This window comes from Coenobita brevimanus, chromosome 65 (assembly GCF_032717465.1).
Source record: "Coenobita brevimanus isolate Jiangsu-jjx chromosome 65, ASM3271746v2, whole genome shotgun sequence".
Taxonomy (NCBI): Eukaryota; Metazoa; Arthropoda; class Malacostraca; order Decapoda; family Coenobitidae; genus Coenobita; species Coenobita brevimanus.
In genome coordinates, this window is record NC_137018.1 from 22,642,787 (window position 1) to 22,662,069 (window position 19,283).

Sequence of the window (19,283 nt, forward strand, 5' to 3'; positions counted from 1 at the left end):
CAGGCCACCTCTCTACCGACTGAGCCACCGCCTCCCCCTAGAGGGTGTGGTGAGGGTGTACTGGAGGGTGTTGCGAGGGTGTACTAGAGGGTGTGGTGAGGGTGTACAGGAGGGTGTGATGAAGGTGTACTGGAGGGTGTGGTGAGGGTGTACTGGAGGGTGTGGTGACGGTGTACTGGAGGGTGTGGTAAAGGTGTACTAGAGGGTGGGTGTACTGGAGGGTGTGGTGAGGGTGTACAGGAGGGGATGGAGAGGGTGTACTAGAGGGTGTGGTGTGGGTGTACTGGAGGGTGTGGTGAGGGTGTACAGGAGGAGATGGAGAGGGTTTACTGGAGGGGATGGCAAGGGTGTACTGGAGAGTATGATGAGGGTGTACTGGGGGATAGGGTGAGGATGTACTGGGGGGTGTAGTGAAGGGCATACTGGAGGGCGCAGTGAGAGTGTGGTGGAGAGTGCAGTGGGGGTGTGCTGAAGGATGTGGTGCAGGTGTGGTGGAGGTTGTAATGGTGGGTGTGATGGACGGTGTTGTGGAGTAGCGATGAGAATTTCGGTTCTTTTAAGGGAGTCAGCTCATTTGGCTCAGTTCAGTCAAGAGCGCCGGCTATTTCGGCTCCCAAATGGCTCCTCATTTAGTACCACATGGGCTTTTAAAAAATTTACCAAAGTTTAGCAATATTGCACCTTATGCTAAAGAAAATGGATGCAGTCACAAAAATGTGAATTCCACAAATATACTTTTCCCTATAAACATCTTGAAACATTCTCAATACCAGTAAGATTATGCATATTCAGCATTTAAAGGTCGGTGAAATCAAATTACTCTTACTATCTATCTATCTATCTATCTATAGCCCAACGCCCTAATCCCGCAAAGGGTGGCCGCAGACAAAATGCCTCCAAGTCGCTCTGTCACCCACCAATTGACTACCCTCCCCCCAACTCACCCTCCCCTCCCTCATATACCTCTCAACTCCATCCCTCCACCTCATCCTCGGTCTACCTCTCCCTCTCCCTCCCTCCACCTCACCTACATACAACCTCTTAGTCAGTCTTTCATTCTCCATTCTCTTCACATGTCCAAACCACCTCAGTGTGTTTCTCCTAATCTTCTCAACCACATCCACATCCACCCCACAGCGTTCCTTCACTTCTTCATTCGTCAACCTGTCCCTCCACGTCACTCCACATGCTCCTCTCAAGTAACACATTTCCACTGCTCTCACTCTTGACTTGTTCCCCTCTTGCAAGGTCCATGCCTCGCTTCCATATGTCAGGGTAGGGATCACAATACTATCACGCAGTGACTTCTTAACTTCCATACTCATCTCCCTATTTCTCATCACTGCTTTCAGTGTACCAACAACCTTCCTTTCCTGCTGTACCCTTTCACGCACTTCATCCCCCAAAGTTCCATCCTTACTCATCACACTACCCAAGTACTTGAATGCACTCACATTCTCCATATCCTCACCATCCAACCTCATTGCACACACTGTGACTTCATTCCTCTCAAACACCACAACTTTACTTTTGTTTACATTAACTTTCAGATTCCTCCTCCTACACACTGTCCCAAATTCATTCACCAAACCTTGCAACTCCCATTCATCTTCACTCAACAATACTGTATCATCAGCAAACAGCAACACCGGAAGCTTCCAAATCTCATCCTCATTCATTAGAGCCACCCCCACATCCACTGCCCTACCCTGCACCTCCTTTACAACCCCATCCATGTATATATTAAACAGCCATGGAGACATCACACAACCCTGTTTCAGTCCCACATTGAGATCAAAGAACTCACTCAGCTCACCATCCACTCACACCGTAGCCCTAGCTCCTTCGTACATACTCTTCACAGCACTCAACAATTTCCCTTCGACTCCATATATTCTTAATATCTTCCACATACCTTGCCTATCTATTCTGTCATAAGCTTTCTCCAAGTCCTTGACGGCAGCATACACTTTCCTTCCCTTCTCTAGATACTTCTCCACTAAACATCTTAGAACAAATATCTGATCTACACACCCATTTCCCTTCCTAAATCCCCCTTGTTCTTCTCCAACTAGCTCCTCTGTCATATGCCTAACCCTATCAATGAGTATTCTACCATATATTTTACCAGTCACACTAAGAAGGCAAAAACCCCTATGGTTACCACATACTTCTCTCTCCCCTTTTCCTTTGTATAAAGGAACAATTATACCTGATTTCCAGTCCTCTGGAACCCTTCCCTCTTCCCAAGCCAATCTACACAACTTCCATATCCACTCCACAACAATCTCACCCCCATACCTAAGCATTTTACCACACACTCCATCAATTCCTGGGGCCTTTCCCAACTTAATCTTCTTCATCGCTTCCACTACTTCCGCCCTACTGATCTCTTCCTCCCTCCTCTCATCTCTTACACAAACAGTATATTTCAACTCAAAGGCCAAATGGAGGACTTTGCTCTTGTAATCCAAGAGAACTTAAAAATGTACAAATTCTATCTGTAGCGTAAATAATGAATAAAACTTTCCTTTAAAAAAAAAAAAAAAAAAAAAAAGTTAAATCTGGCAGCCTAGAAAATCAAGAAAAAAGTAAATGGCTCCCAAACAGGAGCCAGCTCCCATCGTTCACTTAAAAGAGCCGGCTTTATGAGCCGGATCGTTCACGAAAGACATCACTATTGTGGACGGTGTGGGGGTGGGTGTAATCCAAACTGTGGTGGAGAGCATGGGTGTGATGAAGGATGTGGAGGTGGGTGTGGGGGTGGGTGTGGTGGAGGGTGTGGGGGTGGGTGTGGTGGAGGGTGTGGGGGTGGGTGTGGTGGAGGGTATGGGGGTGGGTGTGGTGAAGGGTGTGGGGGTGGGTGTGATGTAGGGTGTGGGCGTGGGTGTGGTGCAGTGTGATGGAGGGTGAGGAAGTTGGGGTGGGTGTGAGGGTAGGTGTGGGGGTGGATGGGGTGGAGGGTATGATGGAGGGTCTGATGCAGGGTGTGGTGGAGGGTGTGAGGGAGAGGGTGGTGGAGGGTGTGAGGGAGAGGGTTGTGGAGGATGTAGGGATGGATGTGAGGGTGGATGTGGTGGAGGGTGTTGGGGTGGGTGTGGTGGAGGCTGTGATGGAAGGTGTGGAGGGTGTAGGGGTGGGTATGAGGGTACTGTAGGTGTGGTGGAGGGCGAGATAGAGGTTGTGGTGGAGGATGGAGGGGTGAGTGTGAAGGTTGATGTGGTGAAGGGTGTGATGGAGGGTGTTTTGTTTCATTTTTGAAGGCTCCAACATGCTTGCACGTGTCGGCCAAGGTCACCTAATGGCGGCTCTCCATGCTGCTCGATCTCTGGCACCCTCCCTGTTCAGTCCCTTTACTCTCAGGTCACATTTAACCTTTTGAGATTTTCGGCCCTTCGCCGACTGTGTCTGTGTCATATTCAGCCTGGTGCACATAGAGTGCACCATCGTGCAGTGATATTTATACTTAATCGGCCACTGTACACTAACTTTTTATGGTAGACTAATGAATGTGGTACCATTTTAAAGCTGAATAGTTGCTCTTTATCGTATGTGGTTGAAAAAGTTAAATAGGGTAGCTAAAAGGCCACTAGGACGAGTAGAAGTTAGCTGAAAAGGAAAAATCGCACATACTTCCATAGATAAATATTTGTAAAAAAAAAAAAAGTATTAGAGTTACATGAAATTTGATCGCACCAGGTCAATCTACAGTAAATTACCTTTCCATTGATATATAGGTTATGGCAATTTACATTAGTTTTCTCAGAGAAAAGCGAAAGCTCTCGCTGTCACACAGGCAAATATCCATGCTGGTAATACTGATATTATTCATGGTAAAAGCGAATTTATTATGCATATCTCTCTGATGTACTTGTCAGAGTAAAACTAAATAGTTGGAAAAGGATAAACAGGATAGTGTATGTTGAACAAGCCCAGATAGGATATGGAAAGCATGCAAAAAACAAATGTTGTTTCATATGACTCGAATTTGAGTCATCAGAATCTCAACGGTTGGATTTGCGATGACTCGAAAACGCGTTTACGGAATATCAAAGGGTTAATGACCTCATCTCAGGTCTTTTTTGGTTTACCCCTCGCAATCCCACCCCTAACATTAACGCTTCTCACTTTCTGCACCCAATTATCATGTCCCACTCGCTCCACATGCCCAAGCCACCTCAATCTACCTCTCCATATCACAACACCAATACACTCCAGTACCACCCTACGTCTCAACTCTTCCATTGTAAACCTAGCCCTCCCAGGCTTTGCATTCAGGGACGCACTGCACATCCACCTAATCACTGTCATTTCTATTTGTTTGATCCTGCGAATATCCTCTTCCTTTACTGCCCAGGTCTCACAAACGTACAGCATTACACTCCTAACACATGCTGCATACAAAGATCCTTTAACACATAGGAAGAGCCCTCTCAATGTCAGGAGAGGCAACAGCTCCCTGAACTTGATGGACGGTGTTTTGCTTCATTTTTGAAGGCTCCCACATGCTTCCATGTGTCGGCCTTGGTCACCTAATGGCGGCTCTCCATGCTGCTTGATCTCTGGCAGCCTCCCTGTTCAGTCCCTTAACCCTGAGGTAACACTCAATGACCTTGTCCTGGGTCTTTTTTGGTCTAGCCCTCACAATCCCACCCCTAATATTAACACTTCTCACTTTCTGCACCCAATTATCATCCTCCATCCTCTCCACATGCCCAAACCATCTCAATCTACAGTACCTCTCCTAATCACAAAACCACTACACTCAGTCTCATCCTACCTCTCAACTCTTCCATCGTAAACCTAGCCCCCCCAGGCCTTGCACTCAGGGACGTACTGCACATCCACCTAATCGTTGTCATCTCTGTACGTTTGAGCCTGTGAATATCCTCTTCCTTTACTGCCCAAGTCTCACTACCATACAGCATTACACTCCTAACACATGCTGCATACAAAGATCCTTTTGCAAGTAGGTAGAGCCCTCTCAATGTCAGGAGAGGCAACAGCTCCCTGTAATTCTTCCAACCATTTCTCACCCTAGCCAAAAGGCTAGCTTCAGCCCCAACTCCAGCACATAACATGTCTCCCAAATAACAAAACTCTTCCACATACTTAACAGACTAACAAGCAAGTTCAATCCCTTCACGCCTTGCAATCTCCACCTGCTCTCATGAACACGCCGGACACATAAAATCAGCATTATCCCGCAGTCTACCTCTAATACCACTACATCTCTTGTGCACCCAATTATCACAAACACTGCACAAGATGGAATTACTTCCCACACCCTTGTGGCAAATTGCAAGTGGCCACTCCCCCACTTCTTTGACAGTACTGCCACCAACCTTAGATACCATCACTTGTTTTATCTGCATTTACTCTTAAGCCCTTGTGCATGATACCATTTCTTCACTTCCTAAATCTTTCCTCCATCTCCCTTTCATTCTCTGCCATCACTACCAAACCATTAGCATACAACATCTCCCACAGGAGTCCATTTCTGAAGTCACACGAGTGGGCTTCGAGTACCACGATAAACAACAAGGGACTCAAAACTGACCCCTGATGTGCACCAACATTTATGGAAAACTCATCACTCAAATCTCCATTCACCCTTACCTGTGTGCAAGCACCCACATACAGGGCCATAACCACCCTAACCAGCCACTCCTCAATCCCAAACTTTCTCACTGCCCACTTCACCACCTCTCGAGGGACTGTGTCAAAGGCCTTCTCCAAATCAACAAAAACAAAGTATAGTTCCCTTTTCTTTCCTATATATTTTTTCCTGAAGCTGTCGAACAATGAGTATGGCATCAGTGGTCCCCCTGCCTGCCATAAACCCAAGCTGCATTTCATCAATATTCTATCTATCTATCTATTGCCAGACGCCTCAATCCCGTTTGGGGTGGCCACAAACAAATCGCCTCCAAGTTGCCCTGTCCCCCGCCATTTCACTCCCCTGCTCCCAACTCACACCCCCCTCACTCTTTCTTTAATCGTACCTTCTAGAACTCTCTCCATTCTCTTCATTATCTGATCTAAAAGCTTTATAACTCTATAATTTCCTCTTTCCAGGGCATCACCCTTCCCATTGTACACATTTACAATTACACTCTTCAATCAATCATCAGGGACAACACACTCATATATAATCATATTTATCAGGTCAGTGACTAACCTCACTCCTACATCTCCTGAGGCCTTCAACATTTCAGCAGTCAACCCAGACACATCTGCCGCCTTCCCCACTTGCATCCTGCCTATTGCCTCACTCACAGAAGCAGCGTCAATAAAAGGCCAAGGGCCAAACACTGTATCTGCTGGCTTCAAACTCTCCCTGTTCCAAACTCCTGATTAAACAACCTGCTATAATACTCTCTCCATATGTCTTTAATATCCCCACTGTTCACCACTACCCTTCCTTTATCATTCTTGACACACTGCTCACCTATTATATCCCGATTCTCCCTCTTTACCTGATTTATCACCTTATATCATATTCTTCCTTTCCACACAATTTAGGTTATCAAGAAAAAGTCTCTTGCGACTCAGACTTCGCCTGGTATACTTATCTTCTAGCCCTATGCTTGGCTAGCCAAGTATTCCTCTTTGTTACCATCCTTCTTCCACACCCAGAAAAGCTTTCTTTTCTCCTTAACTGCAGCTTCAACACCCTCATCCCATCACCAAGTTACTTTATGTCTTGGTGGGCCTCTTGTCCAACCACATACTGCATCAATAACTCTCAAGAGGTTGTTCTTAAGGGCTCTGTACTGTTCATTAATGCCTCTGTCAGCAGCTCCCTGTTCAGCCACCATTCTCCTCATCTTGCTACAGAAAGTATCCCTTATAAGCTGCTTGGTTTTCCAGCTTCCATATTTCCCTCCAAGGTACATAAGTCTTCCTTTTCATCACTTGCTCTTTAAGTGCCAAGTCACATATCAATAATTTGTGCTGCTGCACACACTCCTCGCTTCTTATAACTTTAACGTCCCTCACTAACCTCCTACCAGCCTTCCTGACTAGGAAATACTCTATCTGAATGATATTTCCTCCTGACTATAGCACCAGTTGAGCATGGCAGTACTCCCAAGGTGGATGGAAAGCTGATGATAGGGAGAGCTGTAGCTCCCATTTCATCAGCCCTCGGGACTAGTTCCTGACCATCCCGCTTTGCTGAGCTTTTTCAGTGTTTCAATAACAGAGAGTAGGCCAGCATGCTCTCCAATACAAGTTTCTCTAACTGTCAACACCAATCTACATGCATAATACACACTACATTTCCTTTTCAAAATTAAAAACAGGAATATGGCGCACATTAACCATGCCTCGGAGTTCCCACGGGGGGGGAGGGGGAGGGACCATCAATGTCCCCACCATCCGAACCTCTCCCAGTGACGACTCAACAAGCTGCCTGGAACCAATGTCTGACTCCTTCTTCATTTCTGCAGCATTCGCAGCCTTTCCTCTAAATTTCTCTCTATTGAACACCACATCTCTCCTCTAAACCTTACCATCTCTTTTTAACCGAGACCCATGTGTCTGGGGAAACTAACAGCTAACCCTTTTCTGTATCCTCCTATTTTCTCTATTCTCATTTCAAAGCAAAAGATGGCTGCTGTGTATACATACGCAATGACTTACTTTGCTCTCGTGTTCCAGAACTTGATTCTTCTGAATTCTCTACTCACTGGCTTTGGCTCTCCTGTCAGTCTTTGACTAAATAAATCTACATTGTTTACATATCCCCTAATTCTACTGTACTATCAAAAATTCTTCGACTATCTTACTTCTACGATGGAACACATTCTATTCATTTCTCCTTTCCCTGAAAACTCCATTCTAGGAGATTTCAATGTTCACCACCAACTTTGGTTATACTCTCCTTTCACTGATCCACCTAGTGAACAAGTCTGCATCTTTTCTATCCTTAATGACCTAGAGCAGCTTGTACAGCCGTCTTGATGAGAGATCCAACATACTTGACTTCTTCCTTACAACTAATCCTTCTGCTTACACTGTTAATCTTTTCTCTCCGCTGGGCTCCTCCGATCACCTTATTACCACAACCTGTCCTACTGCTCCGGTACAGCCTGTGGACGCTCCAAAGAAACATCAGCTGTGGCACTTTGGAGCTGCAGATTGGGAGGCCTTCAGGCAGCACTTCTTTGATTTTCCAAGGAATGATTATTGCTTCCATGGCCGGGAGTCATCTGAGTGTGCCTTGCACATTACAGAGGTTATTCTCTCGGGCATGGAAGCATATATTCTCTTCTCATATCCTATGACCAATGCAAGAAAGCCTCGGTTTAATCACGCTTGTTCTACAGTAATGCTGTCCGCAACAAGGAGAGAGCCTATAAAAGGTACCAGAGCCAACCCACCCCTGAATCATATCTTTTTTCTGTTTCTGCCCAGAATCATGCTAAGTCTGCTTTTCGCTCCGCTAAAAATAATTTCATCCGTACTAAATGCTCTCAACTCTCCAAATCTAATGTTTACCGCTCCTTCTGGCATCGTGCCAATAATCTTTCTAACAACTCTACCTCATCATACTTCCCTCTTCTTTTCTACTCTGGTGGCTCTGTAGCTGTTTCTTCGACTGAGAAGGCAGATCTCTTCACTCAGACTTTCTTCTCCAATTCCATCTTACACGATTCCAGTGCTGTTCCTCCATCACTTCCTCCGTCTGACTTCCTCATGGCTGACTTTAAAATTTCTTCAGCAGATGTATTTTCTGCCATCACTGGCCTCAATACTAACAAGGCATATGGACCAGATGGAGTCCCTCCTGTTGTCCTCAAGAACTGTGCTTCTGTGCTTACACCCTGCCTAGGTAAACTCTTTCGCCTTTGTCTGTCAACTTGAACCTTTCCTTCATGCTAGAAATCTGCTCTCATTCGGCCAGTCCCAAAGAAGGGTGACCATTCCCAACCCTCTAACTATCGTCCAATTGCTTTAACATCCAGTGTCTCAAAAGTTTTTGAGTCAATTCTTAACAAAAACTATAAAGCATCTTTCCTATCACAACCTTCTTTCTGACTGTCTGTATGGGTTCCGTCAGGGACGCTCCACTGGCGATCTTCTCACCTATCTTTCAGACTCCTGGTCATCCTCCTTTCAAGACTTTGGCAAAAGCTTGGCCACTGCACTTGACATCTCAAAGGCTTTTGATCGAGTCTGGTGTACATCTTTAATTTCCAAACTGCTCTCTTACGGTCTCTATCCTTCTATCTGCGCCTTCATCAACAGCTTCCTTTCTGGTTGTTCTATAGCCGCTGTTGTAGACGGCCATCGTTCTTCTCCTAGATCTATCAACAGTGGTGTTCCTCAGGGCTCTGTCCTGTCACCAACTCTATTCCTTTTATTTATGAATGATCTTCTAAGCTGTGCATCTAACCCCATCCACTTGAATATTGATCATTCCACCCTTCACCTTTCCATTCGGTTCCCGCAACTTACAGCTCAGCAGGTACTTCAACAAAAAAGGGATGAGTCTATGGCATACCTAATGTCTGACTTGGCTCGTATCTCTTAACGGGTAAAAATAATCTTATTGTTTTCAATGCATCAAAGACTCAGTTTTTACACCTAGCAACCCAACAAAATCTTCCACAGGAGTACCCGCTAATGTCTTATAATATCCAGCTCAATCCTGAACCATCCTTGAACATGCTTGGGGTTTCATTCACTTGGGATTTATCTTGGAAAGATCATATTACATCTCTTGTAAAATCTGCTTCCATGAGATTAGGTGTGCTAAGCCATCTCCATACCTTCTTTACCCCTGCACAGCTGTTGACTTTATTCACGGGTTTTATTTGCCCCTGTGTATAATACAACTCTCATGTGTGGGAAGGCTCCCCACATACAGTTCTTCTCAATAGGGTGGAGTCAAAGGCCTTTCGTCTCATTAACTCTCCTCCTCTTACTGGCTCCTTTCAACCTCTGTCTCTTCGCTGCACTGTTGCCTCTTTATCTCTTTTCTATCACTACTTCCATAATCACTGTTCCTCTGAACCTTCTGCTTGCATCCCTCTACCTCTATGACGGGTGCATAGCAACCACTTAGAAACAAACTATCATCCCTTTTCTGTCCAACTCTCTAATGCAAGAGTTAACCGTTACTCCTAGTCCTTCTTTTCCACAAAAGGTCAGCTCTTAAACTGTCTCCCTTTGTCTGTATTTCCTGCTAGCTGTGATCTCCAGTATTTCAAACGCAATGTGTCCTGGCATCTCGCAGTGAACGGATCTTGAATCTGGCTCCCTTTTGTACTGTTTTTGTTTTATTCTTGGAAGGAACTGTTTTGTGGGCTCCTAGCCTTTGGTTCCCTCTTCTTTGCATAAAAAAATAAAATATAATAAATCATCCTAGTCTCACTTTTCCTAAAATGTGTGTTGCACACAATCATGTTCAGTGCGTCCCTAAACTCGAGTATCCTTTCTCCTCCCTCATTTCTCCATGTGCACATCCCCCATGTAGTCTTCATATCCCTGAGCTTCTTCACCTACATAACCATTTAAATTCCCTCCTGAAACCACTATCTCATCATCCCCCATACTACCTACTACACGTATTAAGTCATTGCAAAAATCTATCCCTCGCTACCTCATCCAAGCCTGGTTGTGGAGAATATGCCAATATAATTGCAAACATCATTCCACTGAACAAAATTTTCATTACTAATATCCTGTCACTCACTCTCATAACGTTTATAACATATTCCACCCATTTCGTCGCAACCAACACACCCACACTCCCATATCCGGCCCCCACTGCTAAAACAGCTTATAACAGCAATCCTTCCCAGCAATCTTTCTGGCTGATCTACCTCTGTACCAGACTTCCTGCATCTATAGGCTAAAGAATGTATGGGACAAAACAGATCCTTGAGGGACGCTATTTATGAAGTTTCTGATGTTCGATAACTGATCAGCAAATGTTACATGTGCACATCTGTTTGCTAGTTTGCCAGCCATCTTTTTGTGTTATTGTGCATGTTTGCATTGAATATTTTGTTCTTGAGGTTTTGGCGGGGGACGGCATCAAAAGCTTTGCTTATGTCTAGTGTGACTAGGAGATTTCTGTGTGGTGGCCTAGCTGAATTGATGCCATCAAAAACTCTCTTGTGTAAGATCTGTAAGAAGGATGTTTGTGGAGTGTAGTGGCCTAAAACTACATTGTGATGGGGCTAGGGGAATGTGAGGGGTTACTAATTGTAATACCAGTTGTTCAGTAACTTCGAAAGGGGTGCAGAGGTGTGTGGTGGGGCAGTGTGAGGAAGTTAATATGGGGTCTTCGTTGGGTTTGGGGATAGTGATGATAGTATCATGCTTCCAGATGTTGGGTATTATGCTGTGTGAGTGGTTTGTAATTTCTGTTCTTTAAATTGTTGGTACCGTGTTTGAAACTCTGAAATATGACCATTGAATAAGATATCTTGAGCTGGTATCACACAATAATACAGGAACTGATACAGGGATATATAAAAGTCATTACAGAAAGACCCATATGTATATAAGAGCCCAAAATTTATATTATAATGATCCGATTTCTTGTTTGTTTGTTACCGTAACACAGCAAAAATGGCGAATGTTGCGCAAATTTTTGATAAAGCAAGGTGCCATTAAAATGCTCTAACTTGAAGAATAGAACAATTTCCAGTCCAATTGGGCTACCAGTTCCCTAGTTTGACTAATTTCTGAAGATAGGAAATGACATCGACAGGAGGCCCTTACAGGATTAAGGCATCTCACAATAGACAGACAGAGAGACAGACAGACAACCCTGGTGAAGAAGGGTGTGATAATGTGTTTAGTCATTGCCGATCTGCAGATCTCACACGAGGTACAGTGATGGTCTGCATGGGCCATGCTGCAAATCTCATACGATATGCAATTTACCATCCATCCATCCATCCATCACCCAATCCTACGTTGCCCCATGAGGAGTGTAGGAGCCCAGGGCTAGGCAAGTTGGTCTTGACATTTAAGATGAGAGTGACCAGCCTCACTCATCCCTGAGTGGCATTACATGAGCAATCAACCCCAACCATCCCTTGGATATAAACCTTCACCGGCTCAATCCGACTGGAGAGTCGTAATTACCCACCATACCACCAAGTGCCAAAATTTGGTTATATGGTTACCACCCAGCGTAGTAAATGGTTTCCTGGTGTACAGGAAACAATTTGGCTTGTCACTCAGTGTAGCGTCACCCACAGGCAGAAGGACGAGGAAAGAATGAAGGAAAGAAAGACAGAAGAGGGAGTGTAAAGTCACTCACAGCACTGGTTATAAAACAGTGACTCAGGGAAGCAAACTACCTTGCAAAGAATCAGTCCTACAGGGGTTAATCTCTCCAATCTGATTTTTTCTTGGCCTTTTCTTGCTATTTCTATATGGCTGAAATTAAAATATCTTGTGTTGGATGGAGTAATTACGGCTTTATCTAACCCCTCTAGTTGGAAAGTCTCTCCTAAGCTAAATAAGACCATTGAAAACAGAATGCATAAAATAAGAACTCCATCATCAGAGTGAAGTAATTAACACTTTAAAGTTTATTCACTTTAATATGACCGAGATTTTCATCCTCCTGCAGCTTATTTCCCGTAACTCAATGGAAGCGTAAGACAATGTTATGGCTCTACATCCCTTCCATAATAATAATTCTTTATGACTAATACTATATTCCAGCATCAATATCTACAGCTCAGCATTCAAGATAGTGGGATGACAATTTTGTCTAGTTTATGTGAACAATGTATACAATATGTTGAATGTCATGAAGTAGTGCTGTGGAAAAGATGTTGAGCCACAGCACTGTCTTATTCTCCTATTAAGCAACATGAAATAAATTGCAAAAGGACAAAGATCTGGGCAAAGTTTAAGTAAATGAAATACAGCAGCAGAGTACATCAACATAGCAAAAGGATGCTGGACATACAAGTGTGTAGTTGGGAGGGCAGCCCGACAGCTCTTCCACCACACATATGGAGGTGATGGGTCGGTCGTCAGGCAAGGGCAATGCATTGTACAGGTCACGCATCATCCAACCACCCCTGGAATATAACACATTATTATTATAATCATTATTACAGGTAATATTATTTGTTATTGTTGTTATTAATATTCAACCCTGGTCTGCCTGGCCAAGCAGATCCATTGACCACAGGTATGCAACTACCCCTGTGGTGTTGTCCCAGAGGTTCCTTACATTGCTGATGTAGTGGTAGGTGGTGGAGACCATCACCCATTCACTCAATGTAGTGCTGCCTACTTTTCCTTTGCCTTTATCATTTTCTTTGTGTCTGACCTTTCTTCCCCTTTCTCCCATCCTTCCTGTCAATTTTTGTAACTTTTCTTTCCAATTCAAGTGGCTTTACAATGATTGAATAGTCTAATAGTTCCCTGTAACTCATGAAACTATTTGGAATGCTGGGTGGTAACCATACAGGAAACCCTCACCATAATAAATCCCAATATGGTGGATATCGGATTTAATGGATGCCACAGAGCCCACCAAACTTTCACCAACAGTAATGAGCAATGTCCATTAAATGGGGTGCAATGGGTTGCAATACATATATTTCCTACCCTTCTTATTCCAACCTGGCCTAAAATTGCCCACTCCCCACCATGGCTGCTGAGTTGTAATAAAAGATTATAGTACTGTAGTATTGTACTAGTCACGTAGAAGTGCTATAACATGGATGTGAAATAAGTTCCAAAAGGGTGAAATTAAGGCTTACATTTTTTGGTACTAGAATACGCTATTGTACTCATTTATTTTCAAACGTGCTTGAAATTCCGCCTTAGTTGGCAATCCTCAGATATAATGAACTACAGTATTGGCTTTAATGGACCTGGCACTACTGTATAACCAAATACATAACAGGGTGTTATGGAGCCTACCATGGATCATATAACCAAATAACAGGGTGATATGAAGCCTACAATAGACCATATAACCAAGTAACGGGGTGATATGGAGCCCACTATGGAGCATACAGTACAACCAAATAACTGGGAAATTTGCAGCCTGCTATGGAAAACAAAACCAAATAACAAGGTGATATAGAGCCTATTATGATACCCCAGTTAAGTGGATGGAGACACAAATGTGGCATGCATCTGGGAACTAAACCTCTACATTCTTCCCTGTACCTTGCTTTGGCGAGGCACGTTATACCACAAGGGAACTTTGGTCACTGCATGGGAAGGCCGTGCAGCAGTGGTTGCTTGCTTGCAATTGGTGAGTCTGCTCAGTCCAACAGATTGGGATAACTCAACAATAACAATGCTGCTGATGTAGTGTTTGTGTATTAGTGTAGCATATGCTATTCAGTGCTCCATTATGTGTTATGTTATGTGGGGCTATCCTGCAAGCACAACACGTGTCATCTGTGATTCCACCCAACCCAAATTTAAGCTGGTAGCTGAGAAGCAATGGGTAATGTCCTGATCTAAGCTTAACTAGATGAACTTCATCAGCTCTATTTAAGGATACCTCTCATGGGTGGATGTTGGGTGGGGTGGTGTAGTACAGTGTTCTGATTGAGATGTTGTATTATCCAGTATGTGAAAGAGGTGCTGCATTATCCAGTGTGTGAAAGCAGTACAGTGCAGAGGCATTTCTTTGCAGCTAGTGTTGGAATGTGTGGAGGTGTGATGTTTTTTTTTTTTTTTTTTTTTTTTATGTGTCCGACTCTGGGCAAAGGCTTCATGGCCTATATCTCGGGGGCAGTAGCCTATCCCAAGGCCCAGTAGTCCTCCTACACCTCCACATGTCACCACTTCGGCGCTAACACCCACCGTCCATATTGAATACATGCTAGGGCTGTCTCATGCAGGACTGGTGTATTGGTATTAGCGGGGGTACTTTTATGACATGTCGGCGGGTCATCTGGTAGATCAGGAAAGTCTGCTTCTATGAAATTCAAATCCATAAACTGTTCCCTGCCCCAGCCGGGATTCGAACCTGGGTCCATCAGGACTGTAGGCCGCCTCTCTACCGATTCAGCCACCGCCAAAGAGTCTCATAATGATTGTGTGGTAATCATTATAAGTAGGGCTCTTGTTTGGCGAGCCACAGCTCGCAAATGTGGGTATTTTTTCCCTTCGGCAAACAAATTTTACATGCAAGTCGCCTTTTAGCGAGGAGAAAATACATCCACTTCAAAACCCAGTAAACTACAAAATAAGTTAATTTCACTTAAATGAACAAAAAAGCATGTTGTGATTGATTATTAAGTCTTTCCTTGACACCAATGTGAATGTTTAAAGCCTCATTATATGATTCTAATCATCACAGTGTGTAAATAAATAATTTATTGCTCATAAAATATTTTAGCTCGTAGTCAGTTTGGCTACTGAAAATTCATTTGGCTCGTAAATTTGAAATCTTAGGAGCCAAATGGCTCGCAACCATCGGCAGTTAGCAAGAGCCCTGATAAGTGCCTATACTCACTGCCAAGCAACTTGTTTCTTAAGCTCCATCCCTCTTCATTCACTGTCTGGACAGTGGGTGAGGAGGGGGCAGGCTCCCTTCTGGAAGAGGGCGGGGATTAACCCCTTAACTGCGGGCTAGTTTTGCTTTAACTTGCGGCTCCCGTGGGCATATTCGCGCTCTGACAGACTCTCTAAAAATATTTGCCAAAAATCAGTTATTAGTCCTAGAATATTAAAATCACATATACTTATGGCATATACCTTCAGTTTTCTCCTGGGGTGTTTGTTGAGCCTTCGTCGAGTACCGTAGGACTTGTGGAGACCTCTGAAGTTGGGTAATGAAGTCTCCACTTTACACTTCCCGACAACCCATAATATGATTACCACAGCCTGATATTATCACTAGAAACACTATTCTATGATTCTCAGAGAGTTTGGAATCCATACTCCAAAAAAAAAAAAAACACTGTGAAAGCAATGAAAATTACGAGGGCGTATGACCTTCCCATTTGACATCGTTCGCCGCTGGTGTTCTGTCATTTATTATTCATAAAAACTATCTACCTATCTATCTATTGCCAGACGCCTCAATCCCGTTTGGGGTGGCCACAAACAAATCGCCTCCACGTCGCCCTGTCCCCTGCCATTTCACTGCCCTGCTCCCAACTCACACTCCCCTCTTTCATATACCTCTCCACCCCATCCCTCCATCTCATCCTCGACCTCCCTCTACCTCTTCCCCCTTCCACCTCACTCACATACACTCTCTTCGTCAGTCTTTCATCCTCCATCCTCTCCACATGGCCAAACCACCTCAGTGTGTTCCTCATAATGCTTCCTATGACATCCACATCTACACCACAACGCTCCTTTATATTCTCATTCGTCAGCCTGTCTCACAGTTTATATTTCTGTTACTATATAACACTTATATATATCTACAGTCTTTATCCATAAGTTTCCTTCAGTAATAGTAGTTTATTGTCACTGCAGGGATTCAATTTCTCTTTCAGTAAAATACGTAGCATTCACTTTCTCGTCCTGTATACTAGCGCTGAGAGTGAATGTCACTTTCACTTTCACTCTCATAACTCACAGTATTCATACATGCTAGAGTGAAACTTTCACTTTCATTACTCCTAGTATATATACTCGTATTCTTAAAATACTACTCATTTACGTTTCTATTTACGTTCTCTATTTTATTTACATTATTTACATTTCTATTTTATTTACGCAGTGTTAGGCACTGTCGCTTGCAGTAACTTATAAAACTATTTTCCACTGTTCACTTATATTTACATTCATTGCTTTCACTTGATGTTTACACATTATTTACACATTGTTTACAATTCCACTTGCACTGTTTTACTCACCAGAAAGATCGTACTCACTTTCTATCAATTGTCAGCCCTTTACCTCTTTCCACACGAGGTTTAGTAGGGGGTAGAGGTCACAGGGCCCTTAGCATGGAGCTAAAAAGCGGTGGAAGTTAGCAGGAACGAATCTGACGTACTTTCACCTTGAAAGATGACAGTAAACTAATACTGGTGGGCTGGGGTGGCCTTCCTAGGGAGAATGCATTACTGCTAACATCAGCCTCGTGAGAGCTGCTAATATATAGCTATGAAATGATTGGCAGGAAATCTAGACAATACATTATAAATTAGGTAGTTCCAGATGAATGTAAATATCACTTAGGCTTCTCCCTTCCCTCCTTATATATATTTTTATTATGAGAATAGATTATATGGCATATTTCAAGGGGAAATAAACAACGAAAATTAGCGAACGAGTGCACGTGAGGTGTTGTCAGGTGATAATTAGCCAATTCCAGGTGTATGGCACTATCATTTACCTTATTTCTTTTTGGTATATATTATTTGGTATAAGAATAGGGCATAGGGCTTATTTCAATGGATGAAATCAGTGGAAAATTCCAGGGAAGATTTACTTAGCCTAGAATACAGTGTGGCGGCCTGCAATAATTAGGTAGTTCCAGGTGAATGTAAATATCACTTAGGCTTCTCCCTTCCTTTCTTATATATATTTTTATTACGAGAATAGATTATACAGCATATTTCAAGGGGAAATAAACAGGGAAAATAGCAAATGAGTGCACGTGAGGTGTTGTCAGGTGATAATTAGCCAATTCCAGGTGTATGGCACTCTCACTTACCTTATTTCTTTCTTGTATATATTATTTAGTATAAGAATAGGGCATAGGGCTTATTTCAATGGATGAAATTAGTGGAAAATTCCAGGGAAGATTTACTTAGCGAAGCACGGCCAGGCAGGCGAGAGGAGAGGGTAATGGAGGGGACGTAGGGAGGGGAGTCAAGAACGGGGAGAAATGGCTAAATTGTCAACAACGGATGGGAGTACAGATGAGATTAGGAGTGCTGACTAGTGTTGGACATTGGCAGTACTGATAGATGATACAAGCCACCACTTGAAAGCCCGGGCGAATTCAAAATAACACAGAATCGCAAAAGTGACGCCCCGCGGTATGATCCCTTGCTCCCAAGTGTCATGAAAGTGACGCCCCGCGGTTAAGGGCTTAAGAGACAAGATGCCTGACAAAAGGTATGGTTCAATTGTGTGGTGCTGTTACAACCTCATGCTCATCTGAATGTGAACCTGGTGGACTGAAGGCCAAAGCTGCCCTTCTGCAGTCCATCATCTGCTTTTCAAAGGCAGAGACAAAGGAATGTTTGTGTAATTTGGCTCCACCACCCAGTCATATCAGTGCATAATATGGTGTCCCTCTCCAACACTACATACAAGTATTAAAGTGCAATGTCCAAAAATCCATATTCCATATTCCAACAATTCTGTAACAGTTTTCGAAATGAATTTCCAACAAAACGATTGCGGCTAAACATTCCTTCCCATTCAGCTATCTCTAACATGTAGCTATGGTGCCATCACAAGCAATCTCACAACATAATACCAACAGAATATGACTGCCTAGTAACAGCTAGCAGCCAGTATTGAATACATTCATGGAATGTGCGCGACTTTGTCATATTTACCGGTTAGAGCTATCAGGGTGGGAAGGGCCACAATACATTACTACGTACTATATATAACACAAAAGTCTGAATGGAAATATTTCCTGGCAGTGGGGGGGAATTTAATTTTTGCCATCACCACTTCGTCTATGGTATAGTCAACCCTCACATAACGCAGTATTGCATAACACAGATATGTACTTTCGCGGTCACCTTTTGTGTGACCAAAAAATCTATACCATGGCCACAAACAGATATACCATGGTGATATATCGGGCACTGGAGCTCAGACAGCCTACTGAAGGTCAAGTGTCAAGCGTGATGACATCAGGTGAGCAGTGCACTGTGACTGGTCACATGACGTCATATCCATATGTACCCTCACTGGCTGTTGGGGGCATCCTCCATTGTTTTTTGGTGATCTCTCGACTTGTGTCTGCATCTGAGGTAGGGTCTGGGGGCACCAGGGACAGCGAGTGTGGCTAGCAGAGCCAGTCAGGTTAGTGACCGAACTTTTTATGACTTGGAACCTTTCCTATGTACAGTATCTTTAATAAATTCCTGTGTATAAGTACCAGCGTGAATGGCAGTAGGGTGTTTTCTGGAGGGTTTGGGAGGGATCTGGGATAAAAAGGACAACTTTGGAAAATGTCAAGTCTAGGTTAGCCCTTTAAATTGGAAATATATGGAATGCATAACGCGGAAAAGTATAGTGCGGCATGTTGTCAGCCTATATTAGACGCGTCACAGGGAGGAGAAATGTACATAGTGCCACAGAAGTTACATTTATCCAAGGTCTGCTTGCTTTGCTAGTGA

At 43.6% G+C, this 19,283-nt stretch overlaps 1 protein-coding gene across 1 annotated transcript in view; it reads right to left on the reverse strand.

Annotated features, from left to right (window-relative positions):
• Positions 1–19,283, reverse strand: part of Mvb12 (multivesicular body subunit 12-like Mvb12) — a 453,420-nt gene that overhangs the window by 339,313 nt on the left and 94,824 nt on the right. The window contains exon 2 of the mRNA XM_080276626.1: positions 12,950–13,064. Within this exon, the coding sequence (XP_080132752.1) occupies positions 12,950–13,054 (105 nt within the window). The 5' untranslated portion in view covers positions 13,055–13,064. The remainder of the gene's footprint in view (positions 1–12,949; positions 13,065–19,283) is intronic.